Source organism: Lepidochelys kempii, chromosome 14 (genome assembly GCF_965140265.1).
Source record: "Lepidochelys kempii isolate rLepKem1 chromosome 14, rLepKem1.hap2, whole genome shotgun sequence".
Taxonomy (NCBI): Eukaryota; Metazoa; Chordata; order Testudines; family Cheloniidae; genus Lepidochelys; species Lepidochelys kempii.
Window position 1 is genome coordinate 2,986,322 of NC_133269.1, and position 27,874 is coordinate 3,014,195.

The 27,874-nt window shown below is 48.9% G+C and overlaps 1 protein-coding gene across 4 annotated transcripts in view; it reads right to left on the reverse strand.

The window, feature by feature from the left end:
- SLC38A10 (solute carrier family 38 member 10) overlaps positions 1-27,874 on the reverse strand; it is a 47,315-nt gene that overhangs the window by 7,631 nt on the left and 11,810 nt on the right. For 2 of the 4 annotated variants that reach the window (XM_073310957.1, XM_073310956.1), the window contains exons 6-14: positions 26,143-26,267; positions 22,132-22,234; positions 20,891-21,073; positions 18,780-18,891; positions 18,121-18,227; positions 9,719-9,875; positions 1,997-2,167; positions 1,202-1,654; positions 487-606 (exon numbers count right to left, since the gene is read on the reverse strand). In XM_073310957.1, coding sequence (XP_073167058.1) covers positions 487-606; positions 1,202-1,654; positions 1,997-2,167; positions 9,719-9,875; positions 18,121-18,227; positions 18,780-18,891; positions 20,891-21,073; positions 22,132-22,234; positions 26,143-26,267 — 1,531 coding nt within the window. Of the gene's footprint in view, positions 1-486; positions 607-1,201; positions 1,655-1,996; positions 2,168-9,718; positions 9,876-18,120; positions 18,228-18,779; positions 18,892-20,890; positions 21,074-22,131; positions 22,235-26,142; positions 26,268-27,874 lie in introns of those variants that run through there. The other 2 variants (XM_073310959.1, XM_073310958.1) reach the window with 2 other exon arrangements.

The window sequence follows — 27,874 nt, forward strand, 5'->3', positions numbered from 1 at the left end:
CACCAGCTGGGCTGGCAGAAGTTTTGCTTTGAAACATGCCATCCTCTCCTGGAATATTTAGCCCTTCGAGACAGACGCTAACCACTAGACCTGATAGCTGCGTTTTCCCAAGCAATGGGTCCCCACCCGTCAGTGGTACATAGTGGAGTTCCGGAGGGTTACAGGGCTGGGCCAGGTCATAACCCCGAAGCGGGGAGCCGGGCCCAGCCCCATAGGCTCTCCAGCGCCTCCCCTCGGCACCCGGCCGGGATCAGGGTTCCGGTGCCAGGGCAGAGGGTGCCTGCACATAATGGCGGGTAGCAAAAAGCCAAAAGGAACCACAGGCCTCAAGTTACATGATCCCAACCACCACGACCAAACCGTCTGGGCTGTACATTCTCACTGTCCCTTTCACGCCGCCTAACGACACGGCGGGCTCCCGGGGGGATCGGCAGCTGGGGGGAGGCTAAACCCCACTTCATGCACCCGGCGTACGGGGAGACTCACCCTCCAGCTTGCTGTCGGTGTCCTCCTGCGGCCTGTCCTCAGCATTTCGGATCTCTCTCTGCTCTGGTTGCTGTGCCCGCATTGGATCCAGCCTGTCTGGCGGGAGCAGCTCCTTCGCACCTGCGGACAGACCGACCGACCCACCCACCCATGTCTTTGGTTGGAAAGGAAGAAGCGGCAGATGTTCTCTAAAAACATCTCCACGCTCCGTCCCGCGTCCCCCGCCCCCAGCCAACGCGTTTTATGTTCAACCTGACAACTGCAAGGGAAGTAATAAAAAAATATTTAACAATCTTATAGACTCCTGGCAGAGAGCCAATGCTAACTACCTTAGCCGATTAAAATGCAAGAACCATCCTAGCTAGCTTTTAGATGGGCACTTAGCAATGTGTTACCTGTCAAGATCTCCCAACTCCACATCCCCAGTGAGTTGTGAGACACATAACAACAGCACAACACCTGACATTTAGTAGGCTAGCAAACAATTGTTTGACAGATATGATAGTAGCTGTCAAAGACACCAGATTCCTCGTTTCCCCCAACAGCTGCTGAAGGGGCTGTGCATATGCACATGCTAATCTTGTGAAATTAAAAGGGAACACTGGAATGTAGATAGGAATAACCAATCGCTGCCCTCCCCTAACCTAGTCACTGCGGGAGGATTGAGGGACAAGAGGAGAATTTGCTCAGATGAGCCACCCAGGAGATGACTTACCAGGGTCGATTTCCTTCTCTACAGACTTCACAGCTTCCGCAATGTTCCCAGGCTGCTGGAGATTTGCCTCAGCTCTCTTCTCGCCCCCAGGGAGGACAGCCAGTGACCTCGGCTCGACCACCTGCTTGCCTGGCTCCAGATCTTTGTACAGCAGTCGGCCATCTCGTCGCACCTCTGGGGCATTCTTCAGGTCCTTGAGGGGACTGTCAAACTCTCTCTGGAGTGGGTTGTGGGCCCCATCTTCCTTTCCTCGTTCCAGGTTGGGCTCCTCTCTCTTGGGATCCAGCTGTGCAGCCTTCTCCAAGGCCGGCTTGAGCCGATTTGCATTGGCTTCTTCAGGTGGACGCTTGTTCTCCTCGGATTCTTCACGGTCCTGCCCCTCATCTACAACAACTGCGTCATGTGGGACAGGTGGCTCATGCCGATGGGCTTCTCCCACAGGTAAAGCGATCCCTGGGGAGAAGGGGAGGGGAGAAGGTCAATGGGCCCCTCTGGTGGGATTTGGGGCAACTCCACCCAGCAGACCCATGTCATACCCGTGTGTACCCTCCTGCTCTGATATGTGTCACCCCTTCCAGTGAGCAGTCCTTGCTGCCTAGCCACGTGCAAGCATGTCCAGCGAGCCACAGGAGCAGCCACGCTGGGCCAGGGAGGGAATGGGCCAGGACGGGGATGGAATCGTGAATTACCTGCAATAATATTGCTAACCAACCCTTCCAAATATGTCAAGTTGCACCTCCAAGCTCCAAAGCTCTTGCCCTCTTCCCAGCCCCAACAACCCCATCTCCGGGATACCCTGGTCAGGCCGGTCGAGCTGCACTTCCTCCTCCTGCTTGGCCTTCGCTTCGTCTCTCTTGGGCACGTCCATGGGCACCTTGATCTGCGGCTGTTCCATCTCTACCTTCTCATTTGGCAGCTTCGGTTTCTCGCGGCTGTCCTCCGCCCCCTCCACAACTGGGTCCTGGACTGTAAGCATGGCACAGTTAATTGAATGAGGTCACACATGGCTGCACTGTCAATCTATAGAAGGAATCAGGGCAATTCTTTTGTCAGCTGTAATCCTGTTTCTCCAGCTGAGTGACACGAGTCTAGGAGGCAATTCTGAGCTCCTCAGTCAATTGTTAGTGCCTAGTTTTCTTTACTAGCCATCACTCTCTTGTTATCAAGATACAGAAAAACAGTACAGTGCAAAAAGAAAAGGCATACTTGTGGCACCTGAGAGACTAGCCAATTTATTTGAGCGTAAGCTTTCGTGAGCTACAGCTCATTTCATACAGTGCAATTTACCTAGTGTCACGCCGTGGGACAAAAGCTGTGTGCTACCATGAACCACCACCAGATGGCGGCATTGACCTTGCGCTCTTCTCTGAGGTTGGTGCCACCACAATTCCAGATACTGAGCTACTTCTAATCCCTCGGAGCGCTCTGGTTCCCAAGCTGCGCTCCCGGACCAGCAGCAGCCGGTGGCGCGTTCGCGGGGGCTCTGTGGAGATCCTCTTTCCCAGCTGCTAGGCTACACTCAGGACAGGAAAGGCCCATCAAACAGTTTCCTAATGTTACTTCTTCACAAGAACAATTGCTGCAGCTGGCACAGGGATGTAACGGGACCGAATGGGAGGGGATCACAGATAGGGCACAGATTTTTAACCGTGTGGGTGATTCACCATTGGAACAAACTTCCAAGGACAGTGGCAAACTCCCTGCCTCTTCATGCCTTGTCTGGAAGGCTGGATGCCCTTTTGAAAGATCTGCTGTAATCAAACCCAAGTTACTGGGATCAATAGCGAGGTGGGTGGGTGGAATTCTCTGGCCTGTGTTGTACAAGAAGTCAGGCCAGATGTTCAAATGGTCCCCTCTGGCCTCAATCTATGAAATGGGAATGTAGGTGCCGCCCATAAGCCGCTCTCAGCAGCAGCCCACACTATGGAAATGTTTGAGAACCACGGCTTCAGAGGAAAAACAGAGGAGGGAATCAGATTGTTTTCCAGCTTTTGGGAGATGAAATCACACAGAGCATTTTCTGTCCAATGAACTCGGAAATATTTACTTTCTCTATCACAAAAACACACTTCTCCACCCCTCCCGCAAATTTCCTTTGGGGAATTAATTCTGTAAACATTTTTCAATGTTCTCCTCCCCCTCCCTGGAACTGGTGCCGTTTGTTACCAGATGAATTCATGGGAAAGAGAGACTGCCACAGTTTCAGCTGTGCCGGTCTTATGCAAGTTGTGAAATAGACGAACAATACATGATCCATGCCCGTGTGGGAAGCCCGGCTGGAACAGCTGACAGACTTGGACTCTTTGCCCTAGAGCACTGTGCCAGGTTGTGAAACTATTTCAGATCTGGGTGGTTTTCAAGGTTGCTTTGGTTAAGTAAATATCACAGGAAGAAAAGGGGCCTGAAGCAATGGTGGACACTGCAGGTCACGCAGCCTCGCTAATGCACTGAGCCCTAGTTCCCCTTCCCTGGGAAGATGTAGGGCCAGAGTCACTGCCCGGTGAAGCCAATGGAAAGATGCCGATTGGCAGGCAAGTTTTTCTCCCAGTGGAGCGTGGCTGCGAGGCATGGGCGAGGGGAAGATGTGCGCTCCCCTCTTTGCCCAACAGAGAAAACCGATTCAAGCGAGCTGTCCCTTTCCCAACACGTGGCTGTGTCACTTTCAGCACATCACCAACCAGCATCCTTTCAAAGGTGACCCCACCAGACGTGGTGGCCCTCTCTTCAATCCCTTCATCAGAGGGCGGGGAATCCACTTTGCCTTCCAGGCAGAATCAGGGGGGCTGGGAGGGAGGAAATCAAGCATTTCTGAACCAACTCTGGGAGGATGGCAGGATTCCCGTGGAGGGATGCCGAGCCCTGGGAAGAGAGTGCTCTGCCTTTCGGAGCAAGGATGTTCCCAGCCAAATTCTAGCCTCACAATCCACAAGTTACTTGGTTTGCCAGAGAAAAGCTTTAGTTTAATTGTTATGGGGGTCCCTGGTAACTATGCATCCCAGTTCTTATCGCGTTTACAGAGGTCTGGCTCATTCAAGAGAAGCTCAATACAGATTTGCCATAGACCCAGCGTTGCTTGGGGCCAGGGTATTATTAGAATTCGGGTTAATTCTACAGCAACCCCAACGTTTCCTAAGCAAAGCAAAAGGGTTCGGGAGCCAAACACACAGAGCTTCCCATCTGACAGAGTAATGAAAGAGTTAAAAGAAAGCAGGGCTCCTACCTCGGCCTTTCCGCTTCCTAGTCAAACAAACCAGTGGCTGTCCAGGAGACTGCAGCAGGTGAAACTAGTGAGGTCCCCCCTACAATGAAATCACTGGTGGTGGCCCCATGGCTGTACCCAGGAACAGGCATAAATCACGAGATGGCTAGCATGTTACACACACTTCCAAAAGCCACACAGCAAAACAATAAAAAGATAAAACCTCCACTCCGTAATAAGGCCAAGTTGCCTCTAAGCTGTCATTTTCTCAGCAGGGAACAAAATTAAGTTCATCAGCTGGGCGTGAATTAATGGCCTTGCGTGCTGCATGGAACCCTACAAGGAGCTATATGTGGTTTGCAGAGAAGAGTTTTGCTCAGGAAGTGTAATAATCACTAACTGTACAGTCGCCTTTCAGGTCCCTTTGGAGAACGTTACAGTAATGCCGGGCCTCTGCATGTTTTATGAGCGGCGCTGGACTTTACAGGCGAGGGCTGAGAGGCTATAAAAGCTTCTTGGCTTACAACAACAACATCATCATCATCTCAGCATCAGACAGCAAGAGGGTTTTCTTCACTGCTCGCTGGGCCTTCCAGAACCAGCCCAGCAAACAATGCCCTCTAGCAGCTGTCTCCCTTTGGAGATATATGGGGGGAGAGGGGGAACAACACCCAAGACTTCCTGAAACAGATTTTTTTTTCCTCTTAAGTGGTTTGCCAACAATGTCTCTAGGCTGCAATAAAATTGCATGATTAGCAACCTAAAAGCTTCCCTCCCCCATAGCTTCTGGTTGGGATTCCAGCAACGGCCCCAGAAAGACATTACAAATGTCTCCTCGCGTGGTTTTCATATCACTCTTGTCCACCATGTTAACAACTGTAGCTGTAGCCTACATCCATACCTCCTGCTTCTTCGGAAGGAGGAGACGACAGCTTGGCCTCGTTCTCCTCCTCCTCCTCAGGGGAGGGGGAATTGAGGAAAAGGGGGCCAGATGTGGCCTGGGAAGAGCAGACAGTGGATGGGGCACTGGGAAGATTCTGTCGAATAGAGGAAGAAAATAAATTTTTTGGCTATGGTATCATTCCCAACACAGGGCTATTTTAAGTCCTTGACAGTGTCATCAATCGCTGTCTCCCCAGTTCCAACCACGAGAGGGCGCGAACAGCTGCGAAGACCTTGATTTTAAACGCTTGCTTCCATTGTCCGCTTTTTGAAACTGATCGAAGATGGTAGCGGATCTGAGGACTGAGACGGGATCAGTCCAAGCTCAGCCTTTGGGACGCGCACACCCCCACAAATTCCTGTGCTGAGGTCAGGGGCGTCGTTTCGTGGCTACTAAAATAAGTTCTACCCTCACATCACTTCTGCAGCACCCAATCCCTCTCTTTGAAAGACAAGATGTTTGGTCTTGGAGATTAAGGCTGAAGTAGCTGGCACATTTTGGCGTCTTTTTAAAATTCAGATTTCTGGTGAATGGGGAGAGGTGGGGAGGTTAGAATGCAGCAGGCCCAACCTCAACAACGTGATCCAAATGATTTGGCTGGCACATGGCTTGCAGGGAACCCTGATCAGCTGGCATGCCCGGCAGAACAAAGTTCCTTGGGAAGGGGCTCTCTGAGCCTTGTGAAGCACCGTCCACACTGTCAACACTTAGCAGGAAATAAGTGTTGATGTTCAACTCCACTGGAAAAAGAATCTGTTCATTGACAAGGCTTCAAGACCTGAACAGACCTACGCATTTTAACCTAGCTCCCAACAGCACTGTACTGAAGTGGTTTCATCTCCGTGGAAGACCTACAGAAGGAGCCTCCTATTAGGGAAGCAACCAAGAGGGGCTGGGGGAGAAGAGGAAATCAGTGGCTGAATGGTTCAGAAAACTGAGGAAAGGCTTGGGCCCTGATTTTCAGAGGTGCTGAGCGTTCAAAAGCGCCTGCTGAAGTCAACAGACGTTACAGGAGCTCAGCATCTCTGAACAGCAGGCACTTAGAGAGTCTAGCCCACAGTCCAGCCCTGACCCGGGCTGGTGAATTGTCCCCAATCTCCAAGCCCAAGGGGAGCGAGTGATTACAGAGCGCGCCGCCCCTCCCCACGCTCTGCAATGGTGACAGATTTCACAAGGTTATCGAATGGCATCAGTGAAATTAGCTCACAGTTGTCTCCTCACACACCAGCCGTAAAAATGAACCAAAGTTACACCAGGGTGATGGCTCCTTCTCTGTGCCAGAGGCCCTATTAAAAGGCACTGGAGAGTGGAGCAGCAGAGACAAGCTGTTCCTGCAACCGTCGGGGCGAAGGGAGTGGCTGTGTCCAATCCACACATGTTGGGGGCTGCTCCTCAGCTGGCAGGGACAAGCGTGGGATCTGGGCAGGTTTCTTGCGGGGAATGCAGGCGACAGGTTCAAGCGGAGCTGCTCGAGTGGCACGGCCGCCATGAAGAAAGCCAGGGGATGAGCCTGTGTCGAGACTGATAGCCAGGAAAGAACCCGGCTCTGCACACAGCACACCCAGCTCTATCCAAGTCCCGTTATATGCGAAACGACAGACTCCAAGGGGGCACCGAACGCGAAATACCGGCTCAGACACTCCTTGCTAAAACAAGCTGAAGCCCAGCGGCTCGAGGAGTGGCGGGGAAAGGCTGCTGTCACACAAAGGGCATGAATCAGACCTTTGTTACGAGATATTGCACAATGAAAGACATAAAATAAAATGAAGCAGCAATGCTCAAGTAAGGAGCTGAAAAATATTACAAAATCTTAATCTACACCATGAGACCCTCTGGGGTGCTTTCAAATACAGAGAGAAATTGCCTAATTAGCTTTTTTTTTTAAATGGATAATTGCCTTCATGAGCTTTCACAGGCAGCTTAGCAACCTTTTAACATACATACCCACTGTATGTAATAGCAGAACATTTCTGAAAGGGGTTTTATACCTTCCCAAAGAGCCGCTGACAGTAAACCTCAAGCAATACAGGCAGGGGCCGTAATGGGCACTTGGGTGTCATTAGTGAAAACACTATTCAGAGTTCACTGGTCAATACGTGTTCACATAAAAGGGCAATGTTCTAATATTCATAATCCCAGGGCCCACAGGGCAGGGTTTTAATGAAAGTCTGTACAGTTCTGGTCTCCACAACATCAAAGAGACCAATAAAACCCCTCTCACATGCTGACAGGCAAGAGTCAGACAGAGAACGCAAAATGGTAAAAGGCTCAGCTCAGCTCCAAGCTTTGCCTCAACCAGGCAACCCATCAATTAAAAGGGAGGTGGGAAAAAACCCCAAGAACATGCTAAAAACAAACTGCGTGCTGCCGGCAGGGAAGCCATGTGTTTCTGGTAAAGACTCGTGCAAGAAATAAGAACCAGATGTGGCCGATGGAGGGCACCCAGGTGATAGCAGGGCAGCCCCCAGCCCTGCACGTATTTCCAATGACAGGATGCAGCTGTTCTGGAGGCTTCAGGGCCACAGACTAGCCCCTTCCCAAAACAAACCAAGGCAGGGCAAAAGGGAGGGGGCAGGAAGGTGTTGATTAAAGCAGGGTAATTAATGGCCAGCCAAGTCTGGTCCCATGGAGATGTGAAGAAAGCAGAGTCCAGGGAGGAGCAGCGCTGCAGCGACTGAGCGGCAAGCAGGATGGGCCGAGCAGGCAGCAGCCTTGGCTCACAGGGAACCCAGTGTACTGCTTGCGGCTCAGGGCTGAAAGGCTCCCTAGGCCCATTTGAGTTCATTGTTCTATTTCCTCTCCCTGACCCATTGTCCCCGTCCAATCCCTTCTTCCTCCCACAGAACCAGGCTTCAAAGTCAGTGCTGGAAAGCACCGACTCTGCTTCCCAGGGCAGGGCCTGTCCCAGTGTCGACTGCATTCTCCTCGCTCTCACCGGGCTGGTATGAAACAAACCAGAAGTCGGCAAGGTTTTGCTGTGGACATGCCCATTAGAGCTGCATGGCGAGTCTCCAGGGAAATTTAAAATCTAAAAACGTCTTCCCCCAAGGTAGGATTATTTAATCCACCATCAAAGCGGCAAATGATCTGGGCTAATGTTGGCTAACTAGTTCTAACTAATGTTTGTAGGAGGGCATCTAGGATTCCCTAGGTTATGACTGAACACAAGCATCCTGCTCTTCTCCCTGCTTCACACAGGGAAAGAGTGGAGGGGCGGCTATGACAAACTCCAAACGGGACTGTTTATTTTACCCGTTACAAAATGTGTGTGATCAGCAGCCCTTCCGAACTGAACACCCGCTCTTTGGCCATTGCTGCTCTGAAATTAACCAAGATTCAAGAATTAAATTGCATCCTTCCTCCCAGCCCGGCCCCACTGAGCATGCATTAAGGATCTGAGAGCGTCTTCCACTAGGACCATCTCTGTGCAGGGGAAGGTGTGCATTGTGGATGTATAAAATCTGACCATCATCCGGGATGGAGCAGCGCAGGAGTGAATGTTATCGCAGGCAGCACCAGTGTCTCGTAGACGCTCAAAGCTGTTCCCCAGGAACAGGGCCAGCGACTAGGAGGGAGCATAATCTCCAGCAGAAAAGCCTGGCTCTTTTTTTTGCTTCCATTCTCAATATCCACGATATTTCAAAGCCCTGAAGAACAGAAAACCCCGAGCAAAGCCAAACAAGACTTGAAAAAAACAGAACAACCACAGATGAGGGGCAGGGCAGGGCCAATCAACACCTGCTAGCGATGGCCTTGCAAAGCAGGCCCGCAGCTGCGGAAGGGAGCGTCAGGCCATAATTCTATCAACGGCCACAGTAAACAAATAATAAATAACATGAACCAGTAAACAAAGCTGAGGCATAATCACAGGCTTGGTCAGGGCTAAAACTGGCTCCAAATTTATATCTTCACAACCAAAAAAAAGTCGGCACCCATAAATTTACATACCTTTGAGTGCAATGAATGGCCTGTTATTGAAACTTTGTACAATATGCTGGCAGTGATGGAGAAAGTGGCCCTGTTCTGGCTCCTTGTACCCTTCGTACAGGTGGCCAGTACACTGCTCTCTCTAGTCTCATGCGCACAGAGCTCCTTTTATTTCAAGGCTTGTGTCGTTCCAGAGCCCTGTCACTAGTGGGAGGGACGAGGGCCGCCCCTCTCAACAGAACAAAAAAGAAAACCCATATCCTTGGCAGAGACCCAAGAGGCATTTTGGAAAGTGACAACTACACCCTTTCTTGGAAACCTTCTCAGGAGGCCCTGGAGATGCAGGCACTGGAAAAGGCTCCTGGTGACCCAACAAAAGTGGCTTTAAAGGGGTCAAGACAGTTTGGAAGCAGGATTGAGATGAGTGTAACACACGCAGAACACGTACCTGGTATTTTGACAGAATCTTGGTCAATTACATTCTTGGCTTCTTCTAGCTGATCAGACAGGTCCACTGCTTCCGTTTTCACTGGCAGGTCCTCCATCACCGATAAGGTGGTATAGGTGCTAATAACGAGGATTCCCAGGCCGATCCCCAAGATGAGCTGCATAACAAATGGGTCAGCGCTGACGTTAACATACATTGAAGCGAATGTCATTGTTCCAAATAGCATCCTTCATGCAAACTGTATCTCAAAAACAATTCAGAGCTCAATTCAAGTACAGAAACAAACAAGTAGTAGAAAGGGAGAAAAACTTAGGAGGGAAATGGGAGAGAAAGGTAGTTTCCAGCGGCGGTTTGAAATGGGAAGCAGAGATGCACAAAAGCTGTTTCAGATGCTAGAAGCTGCAGAGGAGAAGGCTCTTGCATGAGAGTGCTCAGATTGTGCGGCCAGAAGAGGCTCCTGCTAAGGGAGAGGAGCTGAGGTATGTGTGGCAGGCTAGAATATGTCCAGACAGGATTTTTAAAAGGAGGCTAATTATTATATTACATTTCTATCAGTTAAGTGAGGATGACAGTCAGGACAAGTTTGGTTTAAGCTTTTACAACCAAAAGAAATCTTTCTAATCAACTGTTGTTAACACCTCCTAAACCGTCCACAGCCTGAACATCGCAGCATGGTGCAAGTGCCCGAGAACATGACTTGTCTATTTCCAGCAGTACAAAAAAAAACAAGATGGTTGAGAAGAGAAAGGAATGTTGTGGGTTTCATTCCACTCAAAGGGAGAGCAGTGTGTATTATTTTCTAAACGTGAACTAATCAGCATGGAGAGAAGCTTGGACGATTACGATGACACCAACAGCTATTTCAGAGCTTACATCCAAATAAGCCAATATTACAGGTAAGTATCTCCCTGCGCCTTTGATTTTAGAAATCCCTCAGAGTTTTGGGAAAATGTATGGGATACTCCTGGGTGTGTGTGTGCGTGCAGCAATGGAGGTACCTGAAAAGTAACAGATAAATACATTCAGGTCCAGGGAATGTTTGCCTTGCTTGAGCACTGGAGCTGCCAAATGACTGGCAGCTGCCCTAACTGAAAAAGGTACCAGTTGAAAGAGTCGAGTGGATGGATTGTTAGCCAACCACACTGACAGTTTAGAGATTTAATTACACTCCAATGTATTATTTTTACCTAGTTAATCACAGTAATTGTCACTGCAACAGCTTCTCCTGGAATCTGGTTTGCATGTCAACACCTTCACCGTATTAAGAACGACTGGTAGAAGGGAAAGACCCCGCAAGAGGCTATGCTGGAGTCACTGGTGAGGACGATGATAAAGGGATCTGGACCCCACAATAAAGACCTGTTTGTCCCCACACACACCCCTTCTCACAGTGGGACATGAAAGCAACAGGAATAATTAAGTACAAAACAGAAAATGCCTCTGCACCTCTCCTGCAGACTATGCTAGGTGTATTTCACAAATAGCTTTATAAGACACTGTCTTGATTTGCAGAAGAAACTTACTTCTTTGCTGCAAGATCTCCCCACCAGCGGATGGAATTAAAGCACCAGGCTGACTGACCCTCATACAGAGATTAAAAGTGGATCATTCTTATTAATTATAGAACCAGACTCACAGAATCGTAGGACTGGAAGTGATCTCGAGAGGTCATCTAGTCCAGTCCTCAACACTGAGGCAGGGCTAAGTATTATCTAGACCATCCCTGACAGGTGTTTGTCCAACCTGCTCCTAAAAATCGCCAATGATGGAGATTCCACAACCCCCCTAGGCAATTTATTCCAGTGCTTAACCACCCTGACAGTCAGGAAGTTTTTCCCCCAATGTCCAACCTAAACCTCCCTTGCTGCAATTTAAGCCCATTGCTTCTTGTCCTATCCTCAGAGGTTGAAGAGATCAATTTTTCTCCCCCCTCCTTATAACAACCTTTAATGTACTTGAAAATTGTTATCATGCCCCCCCACCCCGTTTTCTCTTCTCCAGACTAAACAAACCCAATTTTTTCAGTCTTCCCTCATAGGTCATGTTTTCTAGACCTTTCATCATTTTTGTTGCTCTTCTCTGGATTTTCTTCAATTTGTCCACATCCCTCCTGAAATGTGGTGCCCAGAACTGGACACAATACTCCAGTTGAGGCCTAATCAGCACGGAGTAGAACGGGAGAATTACTTCTCGTGTCTTGCTTACAACAGTCCTGCTAATACAGCCCAGAATGATGTTTGCTTTTTTTGCAACAGTGTTACACTGTTGACCCATATTTAGCTTGTGGTCCACTATGATCCCCAGATCCCTTTCCGCAGAACTCCTTCCTAGGCAGTCATTTCCCATTTTGTATGTTTACAACTGATTGTTCCTTCCTAAGTGGAGTACTTTGCATTTGTCCTTATTGAATTTTGTTCTACTTACTTCAGACTAGTTCTCCAGTTTGTCCAGATCATTTTGAATTTTAATCCTATCCTCCAGGGCACTTGCAACCCCTCCCAGTTTGGCACTTTCCGCAAACTTTATAAGTGTACTCTCTATGCCATTATCTAAATCATTGATGAAGATATTGAACAGAACTGGACCCAGAACTGATCCCTGCAGGACCCCTTGATATGCCCTTCAAGCATAACTGTGAACCACAGATGATAACTCTCTGGGAATGGTTTTCCAACCAGTTTTGCACCCATCTTATAGTAACTCCATCTAGACTATATTTCCCTAGTTTGTTTATGAGAAGATCATGTGAGACTTTATACTGAGATAGTGCCCAGAGCCCCACATGGATCAGGTCCGATTGTGCTAGACGTAATACAGAGTGACGGCCCCCTGCCCTGCAGAGCTTACAGCATAACTAAGACAAGATATAAGAGGGTGTAGAGACATTCAGAAACAGCACTAGAGGCAGGACGAGGAAAACGAGATTATGAACAGGTGCTGACCTAGCCCAGCCAGATGACAGACAGTTAAATACATTTCAAAGTAAGAATATAAAATAAATATCGTCAGTCTTTAGCAGGCTTCTACGTAGCTGTTCCCAGGTGGCAGTTACTCAGAGGCATCTTGGTAGAGGTAGGTCTTTTGGAAGGGATTTGAAGGGAGGGAAGAAGCTTTGCAGATTAGTTTGAGGAAGACGGTTCAAACATATGAGAAAGCATGAAGGTGCTTGTGGGTGAAGAGGGCAAACCAGTGATGGAGGCTGGCATCATCTGTGGAACAGAGGGGGTGAGACACGACAGTGTGCTACAAAGGGCATCAGGAGAGTGGGAGGGCTAAGATACCAGGAGTCTTAGAGGTGATGGGGTGGAGAAGAAAGAGCGCGCAGAGGGACTCAGAGCTGTGGGGTGACGTGGGGCCAGGGAGACGGTTGTTGGAAATGTAACTTGGGAGGGCACATCAAGAGAGGAGGAGGTTGCAGTAGACCAGACAGGAGATGCAGCAGCTCTGGACAGTGTGAGTGGTGCGGTCAGGCAGGAAAAGCCAGATCTTAGAGACATTATAGAGGAAGCAGCAGCAAGAACTGGTCACTGCCTGGTTGCGTGGGGATAGAAGGGCAGGACATCCTACAATGTTGTGTACGCCAAACACAGAGTCAGCGGGCTTTACCATTTCTGCCCTCGGTTTTCACGTTGTCCGTTTGCTTTCCCCAAAAGCCCCTGCATAAACGCAGCGCTGTGCCTCGGTCTCTGACACCCTGCCTCCAGAAACACAAGAGCGGAAAAGAAGAGCGTTTCTCCAAAAGGCCTCCTGTGGAACCCGCATAGGCCTGAGAGCTCTCTGGGGAAACGAGGCATCGGAAACAGCTGAAAGTTTGAAACCTTTTAAACATACAGCAAATGGTGGTTTTGTTGGTTTAAAAGAAAATTCAATTCCTAGTGGGCAACGTGGGCTGGAACCCGGGAGGTCAATCTCAACCCAGGATTCAATGCCTGGTCCCACGAACACCTTCCACTCTGAGCAACTCTGTGCCTCACAACTTTCACAGGCACTCTGGGTTGTCCATGAACCAACAACAGTGCAGGGAGGGAGACAGACAAGCTTCCCCACCACAGCCTAGCCAATGCCCTGATCACTCCACCCAGCGCTTGAAGGGGGCCAAACTGGACTCCTGGAGGCCACCAGCTGGGCCAAGCTACGCAGCACTTGTTGTGGTGTGCATAGATGAGGGTGTGGGGACTCGAGAGACAGTCAAAGCCCCCACTTGTGTCAGAATCTGAACGCAGGTTCCAAGGCTGGATGGCTAGAGGGCACTAACTAGCCCAAAGAACCATCTCCTGGAGCAAGGGACTAGAGCAAGCAGAAGGGAAGGCTGTGCAGTGAACAGCAAGTGGGGGCCAGATGACAACAACATTTCAGCTTAAGGCCAGGAGGCCAGGTCCGCCACGTGGTACAACTGCCGAACAAAGCTCGTTGGTCAGAGTACGATTAGCCAAGTGGAAGGCAGTGGGGAACGGCTGCTCCAGCTGAGGTCTCTGTCCGGTGAATTGGTCCAGTTGCCTGAAAAGGTTTGGCAGTGCTGCATTAAAACACTTCTTAAAAATTCCCATGGAGCCTCTCATTAATGATCCCCCTCCAGAGGGGCCTGTTTTATAGTTCCCAGAATCAAACATTGTTCCAGGCAACATCACTCAAAGGGTTAATTTTTAAAAACCCCTCATTTGCAAGTGACTACCCATGAAGGTAATGGATCTGACACAGCATTTGCAGTCAGCTAGTCAAACAGCAGAAATGACCTCTCTGGAATGCAAGGGGGAAAGGGAAAAAAAAAAAAAAGACATTTATCTCCCTTGTTGGGCTTCCCGTAATGCCAAGAGGATAATTATAAGATCTTAGCAAGATCACTTAAATAAGAATAAAGGAACTCAGCCTGTTCCTGCATCACTGCAGGGTCACGGCGGGGGAACTGCCAGAGATTGACAATGAAGAGCAGAGACCCACATGGATGTTTCTGTGTCACATGACGGCAAAGCCCACATGCGCCCCAAAAAGTCACTTGTATGTGATTTACAAGCCTCCTGCTGGTGTCAGCAAGGCTTTGGGAGCTCAGCCCCTCATTGCCCCACCCTGTCAGTGAGCTTGAATAAACTAGAGGCCCAAAAAGTGGACGCATCTGGTTAGTCACCCTCTTCAGCATCCATTTGTGCAAGCGGATTGTTTTGTACAGAGGAAGGGGCGATGCTTCACCAGCGCTGCTGACCAGCTGACTCGCAGTGCTCTCCTGTCACAGGACATCCGCCAGCAGCAGCTCACCATGAGACTCTGGAGGGAGCACGGGCAAACCTGAGCGGCAGGCATGGCCATGGCTTTGGAAAGATGCACTTGTCCATTAAGGCAAAGTCAAAAGGCCCCACTTCCCATGAGGAGCATTCTAAACATGGGGAGGGATTTACAGTGATGAAGACGACGGGCTTTTGCTTGCTCATGTCACTCAGTGGTGTTAACTCCCCCTTTGTACAGAAGTTAGACAAACCCCCGGTGCTTCCCTCTGGATGTGTTCGAGCCATCGGCAGGAATCTAGAAAGTGCTTTTGCCTGGGGTAATGACTGTAGCAAGCTTTCTAAATCCTTCTCCATTTTGGAACTTGAGCACAGTTAGGAAACACCAAGAGGGGAGAAAGTTAATTGCAATCGGAGTGCCGAGGCGGACTGCAAGATGCCTGCTCGGTCACTGGGTTCTCTACTGAGCTTCATCAAAGACATTAGGCTCTAAGAACAGTAACAAGTGAGCAAGACGACAGGGTTCGGCCACTGCCCTAGCAGGCAGCAGAGCCAAAGAGAGCCACTTTCCATCCCCACTATTCGGTACAGAGAGGGGTCACTAAGCAACCTTGGGTACCCTCTCTGTGGCTCATTTCCCCAAGTCTATCAGACCGGGATGAGAGTGACTTCCTCACCCAGAAGGGGCCTCTCAAACAAACTTATATCAACACAGGGAAGCCAACACCCTCCTGTCAGAAGCTAAACCCTTTGTTTACAGACCTTAATCTGACCTTTAGCAGCCCTCAGCCAAACCTCAGAGTTTGTCCCGAATCTCCCAAATGGCAGCTTTACATACCATCGCCCCATTGCTATTCCATGCCGAGCCGGAGAGCGCCCGGCACCTTACAAGACACTCTTGATGACGCTGACCACAACAAAGGGGACAATTTCCCAATTCATTCACACCTCTGTGAGCCTGGCTTTAAGCTTTTAAACTTCCCCTTGTTGCTGTTACCTGATCATCTTTCCAACACACCAAGCCTTTTAACTAAGCCACCCCTGGAGCTTAATCCAAGCTGCAATTCCCAGACTCTGGCTCGCTGCCAGCTGTTGACTGACCAGCTGTCTGTAATAATTAACAACTCCCTGGCAGAATTAGACACCTTTTGCTGGCCAACAGAAACATCTGGGGATGTGAATGCCCCACCCCCTTGGAAAAGAACTTCTCAACCCTTCATCCAACTCCTCTACTTTCTAGTTTAAATGGTGCCACCTTTTCAGTGTTCAGGCATGTAAAACTCAGCTCCGCCTGACAGGAAGTCCCCCAAACGCTCACGGGCTTCCAGGAGTCTGGGCACGGTAACTAACACAGCCAGAACCCAGTAACAGAGGGCACAGGGAGAGAACTGCCCTCGCTGGGAGAATCACATCATGAGTGTTTTAGACAAAGGAAGATGCCCATAAAGATGGATTTCAAATCTTATAAAAATCAGCAGATCTGGTAACAAGACAAGATGGAAGCATGCATGCAGGGAGGAGGGCAGCAGGTTTAATGGCTGGGGATGGAAACATGTCACATTGGTGCCCCTTCTCCCCCATCATTCTTGCTTATCACCGCAGCATCTGTGGATAGGTTGAGGGAGAGAGCAGAGCTACTTCTAGGGAGGGAGGAAAAAGCCAAAGGAATGTGAAAGAGCAGATACCTCCCTGGAAATGCTGCATGGGAGCTTCATGGAAGAAATAAACGAGTCTTCCGGAAGAGGTGGAGCAAGGAGAGGGTGGGCAGAGAATCCAGCATTCAAGCTGTAGGCCTGGGAGGAGTTCTGCAGCACCATGTTTTTTTCAGCGAGGCACAGATCCCTGCTGGAACGCTTCCAAGAACAAGTCAAAGCAAGTATGCAAACCTGATGGGCAACGGCTCATTCAAGGGTAGGCCGGATGAATCCCCAGCCGCTAGGTAACCTGTTGACCTCATACTCTGTGTAAGCCACTATGCCGTGATGGCAATTTCTGTAAGATACAGCCACCTGCCTTGCTGTTCTCCTGACCACCATTTCAGGCCATGCAGTCTGTGAGCCTCAGTGCTTGGCTGAGAGCAGCCGACAATCCTCTCCAGTCAGCCTGTCCAACAGCTCAGCCCATCCTGAGGGCAGGGTCACTTGTCTCGGAGAAGAGCCCTACTCAGCATGAGTGAAAAGCAACTCTTGAAAGTGCTTTCTGTTCCCCTGAAAATTCAGGCAGGCATTCAGCCCTTTCTTTGGGGTCTCAGGCCAGCCACAGTAGGACCAAAGCATCAAGACTCAGAGTGAGAGCCGGAAAGATGCGTCAGACGATGGAAAAGGAAAGCAATAGGAAAAAAAACACTCCGCTTTAAAAGTCTCATGTGTGTTTGCAAACCCACAGGTCATTAAACAGAAAAAGCCATTATTTCTGTAGGACCCACTAAAATGTCTTCTCCCCCCGTGGATTTTGCAGTTAACTAACAAATCTGACTCCCTGTGACTGACAATGCTGGAGCCCCACAGAAGCCTGTTAAAGTTACTGTGAGAGAAAACCAAATCATGTTAATTTCAGCTCTATTGCCAAAAACATCAGAATTTGCAAAACCAAAAGATCAAACCCAGCAAAGAGAGATTTTGTTTCTGTCCCCTAGGAAGCTGATCCAAACTGGAGCAAGGGAAAAGCTAAGTTACCAATAGCCTCTGAATGACCCCGATTTTTCAGAAATCAATTCCTGTAGCAACACCTCTGTGTGTGTGTGTTCCCATTTATTATTATTATTTTGGCTGAAACCAGAAGGCTGAGGGTCAGCAGCAAGGACCCCCCTGCAGAGAAGAGTTGTTTATTTTACCCAGCCCAGATAGACTGAAACTTCAGACCCACTAAGGTTTTATATGCTGCCTGGATTTCTCATTCTGTGGCAATACAGCCTGAGCCCACTGGACTGGGTTTGGTAAACAACATTTCACATGTAAAGTGGCTGCTTCACTTGCTGCTACAGAGACAAAAAGTGCGGGCCTTCCAGTGCTCACTGAGCAAGCAACTCCGCCGCTGGGGAGAGATTCTGGTCCGTGCAGCAGACCACAACAGTTCCCACCTGATGGGGGGCGAGGTTTGACAGATTTCCCCTGCTGCAGTGAAGCCAACCAAGTTCCCAGGCTCTACAGTGCGTGGGGGGAGAAGTCAATTAGCATCAGCACTGACCTGTGAGCAAAGGGCATTCTTGTGGATTTTCTTGTAAATAAGAGCTGGGCAGATAAAACAGATGAGGCTTCCCATTGTAGCACCTGTTAGGCCCAAGACAGTCTCCACTGGCAAGAAAGAGCAAGAACAATAATAAATAAAGGTATGCAAAATCCTTGGAGGAAGGGAAAGAATCTAGGGAGGTTGGCACGGTGCCACTTAGACTGCAGCTCTGAGCAACCCACTAGAATATGAGATGAGCCTCCAGCCATTGGAGAGCTAGAACGGGGGTAAAATTAGTCACTGCAATTTATGCAGCACACAAGTACTTAGTCACCTTCTAATGACTTCAACCAGCTGCAAGTCCCTGATGGGCTTTCCCTCTGCAAGGGCACCTCCTCACCAGTCCCCCTCCCTGCCGGTCTCAGTGCATCTGCTCAGTGCTGGAGAGCTAATGACCCCTTCGCAAGCTCAGCTTTCCTGGAGCCGTGTATAGGGAGCATGCAGACCTGGCCAGTGCTAGCTGGACATGCCAGAGTGCAGGGCAAATAGCCACAAATAATGGGTATTCTTGAGAACACAAGATCTAGCGCGGCACAAACAAACTGGTGACGAGGAATGGGGAGAAAAGACAACAACAAGGCATTTCGGTCTCTATTCTATCCCACTTCTGCACTTACCATTTGGGATCATGATGCCTCCAACCATGGTTCCAAACACCACTGCCAGCGTGAGGGCTTTAAATCGAAGGGGTGGCATGTAACCCCCCGCAGCAAAGGTGCCATCTTTTTGCTATTAAAAAAAACAACAAAAATGAGTTAAACCCCTGCTTCGCACCCACAGGTCTCTAAAGCAATTACCCAGCGTGTGCTGCTAGATAAGTCAGACAAGACTTTGCAGCACTAGAATGATGATGGTTTCACCTGCCAATGCGACAGTCTTCCTAGGTACCCAGTAAGAGGGCAATTAGCTGTGGCTGAGCAATTTTAATGTGCAGCTTCAACTCGAGCCTGCACAAGAACAGCCAAAGCTGCTAGTTCACATCCTGTGCGGAACGGAAACGTGACAATGGCGTCTCGGAACATTAGCGCCAAAACCCTCCTCCGCGAGCCTTCCTGCTTTCCAGGCAACACCCAGCAGAGGCAAGTGCCTGAGGAAGTGCTAGTGGAGGTGATGACGTGAGGGCGATGGGGCCCACGGTTCCTAGGGAAGGACGCCAGCTGTTGCTGCAGCTAGTTGCCACCCGATTGCAGATGGGGAGCGGGAAACCGTTCTGCACCACTGGCTTGTAAAACAAGTGGACTCAAAGAAACAAGCTGAATCTGTGGCTCTGCAAACAGTCCAGGGTATTTTTTGGTGCCAGTCCTAGATCACAACAGGCCCCCACAGCTAAAAACACCCCTCCACATCTCCACAGCAGTGTGTGTTCAAAGCACTGTACGAGCATTAACTGAGCCACGTGACCTATCTAGGAGATTGGTGGGTTAGCATTCTCCCCATTGTAGACAACTGCAAAGTGACATGCCCAAAATAATCCAGCCAGTCCTGGGCAGAGTCAGGATTAAACCTCAGAACTTCCCGATTTCCATGGCTTACTGCTCCAGACCATGCTCCTTTCACCAGCTGGGCCACCACCACTCAGAGCATGAGAACGGAGCCAAGGGGCATGATATGGACAGCGGCGGCAGGATCTGGAGCTCTAAATTGCATGCGGTTTATTTCCTGCCCAAGAGGTTTCTCTTTAGCTGACTACACAAAGGTCTCCGAACATTCCCACAATATCTCACTGTTATTTACCGAGTACCAATGGCATGCATAGCGCTGTACAACACACAGAGGAGAACATGTTACCGCCACCAGGGATCAGACTGACTGTGTAGTCACAAAATACACCCCTGGCCGGGAGAAGGCCTGCCTCCAGGAATAGGGAAAGCGCATGAGGGGGTGATGTAGTTTAAGTTGTATTTCTATAGCTGATCATCACTGAACAGTTCTGAGGAAGCAGGACACGGAACGGAAGCATCTGAATGAAGGAGGGGGACATTTGGCCCACGAGAAGGGGAGACTGTTCAGGGCATGATAACTAAAGGTGTAAAGTTGAGCTAAATAAGAGAGCAGGAAGAAGCAGGTGTAAAGATGTCAGGAGGATTCTGTGAACTTGTGCAGAACTTTGAAGATGGGGACCATGAGCTTGAGCTAGGTAAGGATGTGGGCTGGGATTTAGGTCTGAGCAGCAGGAAATAAGGAGCATCCTCTGTTTCTAATGGCTAATTCTTCCTCTCCTACTCTTAAGAGAGAACAACCTCGGCTCTGTTCTGTACAACACTTTGTATAAGGCAGGTGTGCAAACTGCTACTTGAGCAGGGAACAAGCACTGCATTAGACCTCTATTTAGGCGGTGGCACAGCAAATTCTGGGGTTTCAATCCCAGCACCTCTCCTCGTTAAATTATTTTGTGTTCTGCAAGGAGAACAAGACTCCAGAACTGCTGCGTATTAACAACTGCTCAGAACAGTCGTGCTTCCACAGAGCCAGATTTATACATGCAGTGCTGCGATCCTCATGCTGCCCCTATTAGCACACCACAGGCAGTTACAATTTCACTGGAAGCTGCAATACAGTAGATGGGGCTGAGGGTTCATCCACTCTCAATACCAAGTATCTGCAGCTAATCAGAAATACGGTGTCCTCAACCAAGCTGTGCAGTCGACTGGAAAAAATAAAGATGGCCCTTTGAAAAGTGACAGGGTCGATGGTGCAGGGCCAAGAGCAGCCTGCAGGAGGGACTTACCTGCTGCTCAAAGAGAAGGGTGTTCAACGCCTGTCTGCATGGCAGAATCATCATCGGGAACCCAACAGCTACCGACATCATGAATCCCACACGAATCATCTCCGTCACCAGGTTGGAGGGGAAGTTCATGAGCACGTTCCCAGCGATGGCTTCAGTGTAGCTCACGTAACCAAAGAATCCCACCTGTGCAATGGGGAAAGGGAGGGAGTGCTGGTGGCGCACATCTTTTCTGAACATCAGGAGTATCAGTTGGGGGCTCCCACTGGACCCATCCTTATGGCACTGGGGCAACTTGTACGATACCTTGCTGACCAAACCAGGGAGGGCAGAGGGGAGCGACTGCAGGAGTGGCGTGTACTTGAAATTTTTCAGAAAGGAAGCAAAGCCCCACAGCTACTCAGAAAAGTGGGACAGAGCAAAGAACGTCAATTAAAACAGGGCAATGCCCAGCTAAGAAGGGACCCTGGGGCAACTTCCTACAATGCAGATCTTCCAGTCAGCCCAGCCATGATATCTTCTCTAATCAAGCTAGGAGGCTGGAAGAGCTTTCACCTAAGAGCCACTGACACTATGAGCAGGGTATGCATGCGTTTAACTGGGGGACCCCCTGGAATGGGTGATAATGGGAGCTGAGCAGCTGCCTTCCCAGCGCCTTATATTGGGCTGAGTTTGCTAGTGGGATTAAGCATTGCAGCTGAGATGGCTGCCGAGGCCCATGAACCTGAGCCCCTCAGTGAGGGAGGCTGTAATACAATCCCATGCAGCCGCCTAGCTCACATGGGAGGCTATTCTTGGGAATTATTAACTGGATTTTATTAACTAGAGTTTTATGAGGCATAACTTCCTTTATAACCTTCCAATTGCAACAGGCTGATAGGCAGCTCTCTCTAAAGACGGCAGCTCATTGGACAGCATCTCCACTTCCATTTGCATGATTGGAAGATGGAGACCCGGCCACTACACATGGAAAAGATGATACAGAAGCCCCCACTCCAGCTCTGCTCAGTGGGACCTATTGTTCCAAAACCCTGGCTCTCTGAACACCTCTGTGCATCCGCAGTGCGGCCCCTTCCATTTTATTTCATTTTCAGCAAAAGAACTCTTCATCCTCTAGAGCAGATAATGCCTGGCCCATCCCAGGACAGCGATGTTCACGACGGCTCCAAAGCTTATCCCAAAAAATCACTTTTTTGGGAGGCAGGGGGAAAAGGGAGGAGAAAGGAAGGGTAGAGGCTTCTCACCGTAACATAGAAGGTGGTGACCACATTCAGAGAGGAGGCAAATATGGAGCTCATTATTTTAACGGACGGTTCATCCAGGCTATCATAGGTCGGTAAGACCTGGCTGCAGAAAAGCAGGTTCACATATTAAGCAATTTCAAGGAAACTTTCCAGAGAGCTGCAAAATCAAATGCATTCCCTAAGTTCTCTTGCTACAGCCCAGCAGAGAAAAATCTCTGACACCTTCCCCCCACAGAGCGTATACACACGGCTAGTCCACAATTTATATTGCTAATGCCAAGAGATTTCAGAACACTCACAATTGTAAGTGTTGTAAAAATATTCACTCTTCCCATCCCCCACCACCACGTGGAGTTAAATGTGTGATGTAAACATCTTGGTTCAAAAGTGTTGCAAAATGAATGACCGTTTGTTCCACTGAAACACCAGTGGCATGGGTCCAGGCAGCACATGGAGATTGTTGTTCTTGGAGCGCTCCGTGCTGATAATTAAAGCAACGCAATGTTTACAGAATAAAAGCGGGAAGAGGGTTAGAGCATCACACTGTCTGAAAGAAAAGTTAAACAAACAGAACTAAATACAGTGCCTGTCATATTTCAGCACTGCTGCTAGAGCCCAGTTCCGAGAACGCTGGAAGCACCAGTTACACAGGACTGCGGGGTGTTTCTGTACTTGGAAAGCACGTGGAATCCACTTTTTCTGCATCATCAGGTACATATTTTAGCAACTCATTAATCTCTTGTTGCTCTAATCCAAGTGGCCACCTCCTGACTGTGTATTACTGAAGAGAGCAACTACTGAGAGAGCTGGGGGAGGCGGGGTCAGTGAGACGGGCAGGGAGTACCCCCAACTCCAATGGGCATTAAAAGAAAGTGTGTGAAACGGAAGCCACGCTGGGAAAATCTTCAACCTTTTGTGCACCAAAATGTTCTGCCCAAAGGAAACTGGGCTGTCCCTTTAAACTGCAAATTGAGAAGCATGCAGGAGACCATATGTACAGCACTGTGACAATCATATATTTATAGGGACCCAAGAGGTAAATTTTCTCACAGGGTCATGTAGGATTTAAACTTCTTCACCGATCTTGAAATAAAAACCCTTAATATAGAAACTGCCAGACATCATGGACTCTGCTCTGAAATAGCAGCAGGCCCAGCAGGGGGTGGAGTGGAGCAGAGGCAGAGCGCGATGATACCCCTCTCTAGTCCAGGCTCACATTTTGTGGGCACAATAGCAATGCAGGAGAACAGCATTGGGGGGGTGGGGGGGCGGAAGGGCGCGGGGGGGAAGAAGTGCCATGTAAATTCTAGCTGCAACCAATCCTCCTGTGATCGAACAGCAGTGCCCATCTAGTCATCTTGGGTTTCTAGTCACAGCTGCAGAGTCCCTCAAATCCAGACCACATGCCCCCGTGCCTCCCTGCCAGTCAAAATCCCGTCTGGGTGGAGCAAGCGTCTGACATGCACACAGCAAGAAGCATGTCCTGGCATGCTTGGGTTTTATTTTTAAACCAGAACGGTTGTGCGGAAGGCCAATGAAAGACCAGAAGCCTTCTCCTGACAAATGCTGCATATGCCATTAGTTTAGGCACCTTCACATCACTTGTGATCAAGTAAATGTAATGTCTCAGCTTGAATTTGAGAAAGATATTCAGACCACATGCCCTTTACAGTTCTTGTATTCCTGAGATGAGAACAAAGAGAGAGGGCACAAGCAAGGCAAGTCTGAGCCGGAGCAAGAGAACCCTGGCTTCGTTTTAGTTCAGTTCTCCAGTTAAACAGTATTTGCATCCCCACTGTAAAGCCCACCTCGGGTACTATTTCTGGGTGCAGATGTTACCCAGCAGTATTTCTAAGTTAGCCAGGGAAGCGCGTGAGCAAAGAGATACCACACAAGAGGGAGAGAAAAGGAGTACTTGTGGCACCTTAGAGACTAACCAATTTATTTGAGCATGAGCTTTCGTGAGCTACAGCTCACTTCATCGGATGCATGCCGTGGAAACTGTAGCAGACTTTATATATACAGTTTCCTGCTACAGTTTCCACGGCATGCATCCAATGAAGTGAGCTGTAGCTCACGAAAGCTCATGCTCAAATAAATTGGTTAGTCTCTAAGGTGCCACAAGTACTCCTTTTCTTTTTGCGAATACAGACTAACACAGCTGTTACTCTAAAAGAGGGAGAGAATGAACGTAGGGTCAGTTTTTGCCTAGACTCAGGGCCTTATCCTGAAAAATGAGTACCCGCAAGCTGCCACTGACCTCACTGCATTGGACCCTGAGCACCCTCCAAACCCATAGCTGCCAATGGATCACATTCTGATTTTGGTGTACTGGTGACATCAGTGGTGTTACACCAGTGCCACAGGGTGCAGGTCATATTAACCCTCAACCCTCCTGTGAGATACAATAAGCCCATTTTACAGATGGGGAAACTGAGGCACACAGATTACGAGACTTGCCTAAGGTCACATAAGAAAACTGTAGCAGAGCCAATATCAGAGGTTGGGGATTCCTGGTTCCCAGTCCCCCTGATGAATCTGCTAGGCCACACTGCATAATGGTGGAAAGTAGGACACCTCTCTGAGCTCAGCAATGTTAATACACGTTTCAAAGGGCAGGGGAACTGAATCTACAAGTAAAATCATTGAGAATAGTGGTGCACTCTGCTTGTTATGTTGCATTTATGTGTCTGGAGGGAAGGAATCTGATTTTTATGTTAGAATTATGTATTTTTCTAAAGGTGATTGGAAGGTCAGCAAAATTAAACACCCCTAGTCAGAGAATAACATGCTTGTGACATCACGTGGGCTGGAGAGAGCATGTTTTTCTGATGCTTGGGGGGGTGGGGGGGGGAAAGGAATATAGGTTTTAGCTGTGGGTTTGGCTTGCCCTTTAAGGGGTATAACAGAATCTATATTTAGATAGATGTATGCACACTCTAGTCCAGACCATATAATTGCGCTGGGTTTCCAACTCCCTACAAATGTGCACTGGTTACAGAGAGGCTACCACAAGAAAAGGACAATTTTCTATTTAAAAAAAACCCTACCGCGGTAAGTAGGTAAAGCTGTAAAAGAACACAACTTCTGTCGCCAATTATAACGGAGACATTAAACAGCAAGACTGGAGCGTGTTCTGCTAGAAACAAAGCTGCCAAGAGAGACGATAAGTGGGAAATGATGATTTGGATCTCACATGTGGGTGTAAACGCAGCAGTATGAACAAATTTTATTTGTCACATTAATTTATTATTGGCATGCTGCGCGTTCGCTGGAACTACAGGGGGGAAGGGCCGGCTCTGCCAGTCTTCCTAACGCTGAAGGTCTTTTTGTGTCCACATTTGGATTTACACTTCTATTTTGAGTTGGCTGATGCTTCAACCAGGCATGAATCACTCGCTCTTGTCATTTTGGTGGAGAAGGTAAAGCTGCTGGAATTATGGAAATAATCCGTCTTCAGTACCATGCCTCTGTGCGCCCAAAAACCCAACCCTCATTAAAAGAGGTGGGCAACTGGAAGCAACCATCTGAACTCAACAATTATGCAATTTTCTTTTAAATATTTTCAGCAACATTTGGTGAGGGTCAATGAGGCTGCCCATGTCGATTTTCCAGGGGGCGGGGGAGCTCTGATGGGGGTTAGGATGGAAACAACCAGGTCTCTTTTCCTGATAATAAACCATGATTTTCAAGCAATGGGTCAAATTCATAGTTGGTGTAACTCCAAGGAAGGCAGTGTAAGGCACACCAGGGATTCATCCGACCCAATGCATTTTATGAACAAGTAACTGCTCAAGCACAGTAACTCCTGGGTGTAACATAACTCCCTCCCACGTCAAGGTAACAAGAGAGTTACAACTGAACGAGATGCTGTACTTCAGTGGGCTGTAAAACATTGTGATTAAACTACAAGAGGGAGCCAGGCGGCAGCTTTCCCATTCAGATCCTTGGGACCCTTTGCCCTCACAAAACTCACTCCACACCACAATTGCTAGAACGGCAGGTACTTACGACTGACAGGCAAAAGACATGCCGAAGATAGGAATGCAGCGAAAAATGCCCTCCCAGCGCGTGTAACTGACCCGCTTCAGCCACTGCCCACCAAAGAGGCCATGTTTGAAAGATGAGAGCACAATCTGTAGCCAAAGGAAAAAAAGAGATTAAGAGCCAAACAGCAGAGATGGCGACCCAGACCTGAGGGGAGTGAGCACGCTGCCAGGAACATTGCCAAGGCAGCAGTGGAGGGCAGGAATAAGGCAGCTCTATCAGGAGGATGAAAAGGCTTTGAGTAACTTCCCCTGCAGCTCACAGCTGGATATCTGTTCCTCAGATTTCCCAGTCTCAGCCCCTCACCCTCAACACAGGTTAGTCAACCTTCCCGCTACTCTGATCTGTACGGGTCACCCCTGGCTGCCAAGCAGATAAAGGTATTTTAAAAGGCATATCCCATTCCCTGGTTGATGCCATCCTGCTAGCGGGCACCATGACCTCTCCCAACCCCACTCCCACCCCCACACACCAGAGTTAGAACAGTTTGTGAGGGACACGCTCAGATAATCAGATTGCTCCTGAGCAGTCATTTGCTTGGGGCCACAGAAACCGGAAGTAGCAGACACAGGAGAATTTTACTTATGGATGACAGGCAACGGTGCACTCGGATGAGATAAGACACCTGCATACTGCCCAACCAAGCCCCCTTGACAATGCAAGCGCTCTGAAGAGCGGGGCCAATGTCAAGGATGTAAGCAGAGGCCCCAGAGATGGGTTACGAGAGCTATTCTCTCATGGACAAGGGAACTGATGGGCATTAAGTTGCACAGGAAACAGAAGGTAAATATAGCCAAATGCCCATTTATAATCTAGTCTGAATAAGTTTGACGCTCCGAGAGATTCTGTCAGTGTTGCCAACTTTAATGACATGTGGTGCTTTTCTTAATGTCCCAGCTCCTGGCATCACGACTGTCACGATCACAGCTTTCGTTTCGAGCTGTCGCGCCTACAGAGAATAGCTTGAGGCAACCAAAGCGCATCCTAGGAGCTCAGAAACCGGGGCCAGACAAAAAGAACTCAGGATCTATTTCTTAAAGTCTGAGGCTGTTCTGGGGGCCTGACATGATTTTCAACGCTTGGAGCTAGCAGTACCACTGTCCATCCAGAGAATGAAAGTCTCCACTGCCCGTTAATGGAGTCATTTGGTGAGTTTCCCAGATTATAAGGCTTGAAGGAACACTGTGATCATCCTGTCTGACCTCCTGTATAAGACACACCACAGAATCTCCCGCAAACAGTCCCTGGAGCAGATCTTTCAGGAAAACATCCCATCTTGACCTAAAAATTACAAGTGATGGAGAATCCACCATAGACCTTGGTAACCTGTTCAAGTGGTTAGTTACCCTCAATGTTAAAAACACTTTGCCTTATTTCCGGTCTGAATTTGTCTAGCTCAATTTCCGACCACTATACCTTTGCCTGCTAGACTGAAAAGAGTCAGTTTTTTGTTCCCCATCTAGGTGCGCATGGACTGGGATCAAGTTCCCCCTTAACCTTCTCTTTGTTAAGCTAAATAGATGGAGCTCCTTGAGTTTATCATTATAAAGCATATTTTTCCAATGCTCTAATCATTCTCGTAGCTCTTCTCTGAAGCTTCTTCCATATATCAACATCCTCCTCTAGGCCGAGTACAATTTAGTAAGCTACGGAAACTCATCAGTGCCTCCTACTTAACCAAATTGGCTGGTACCAG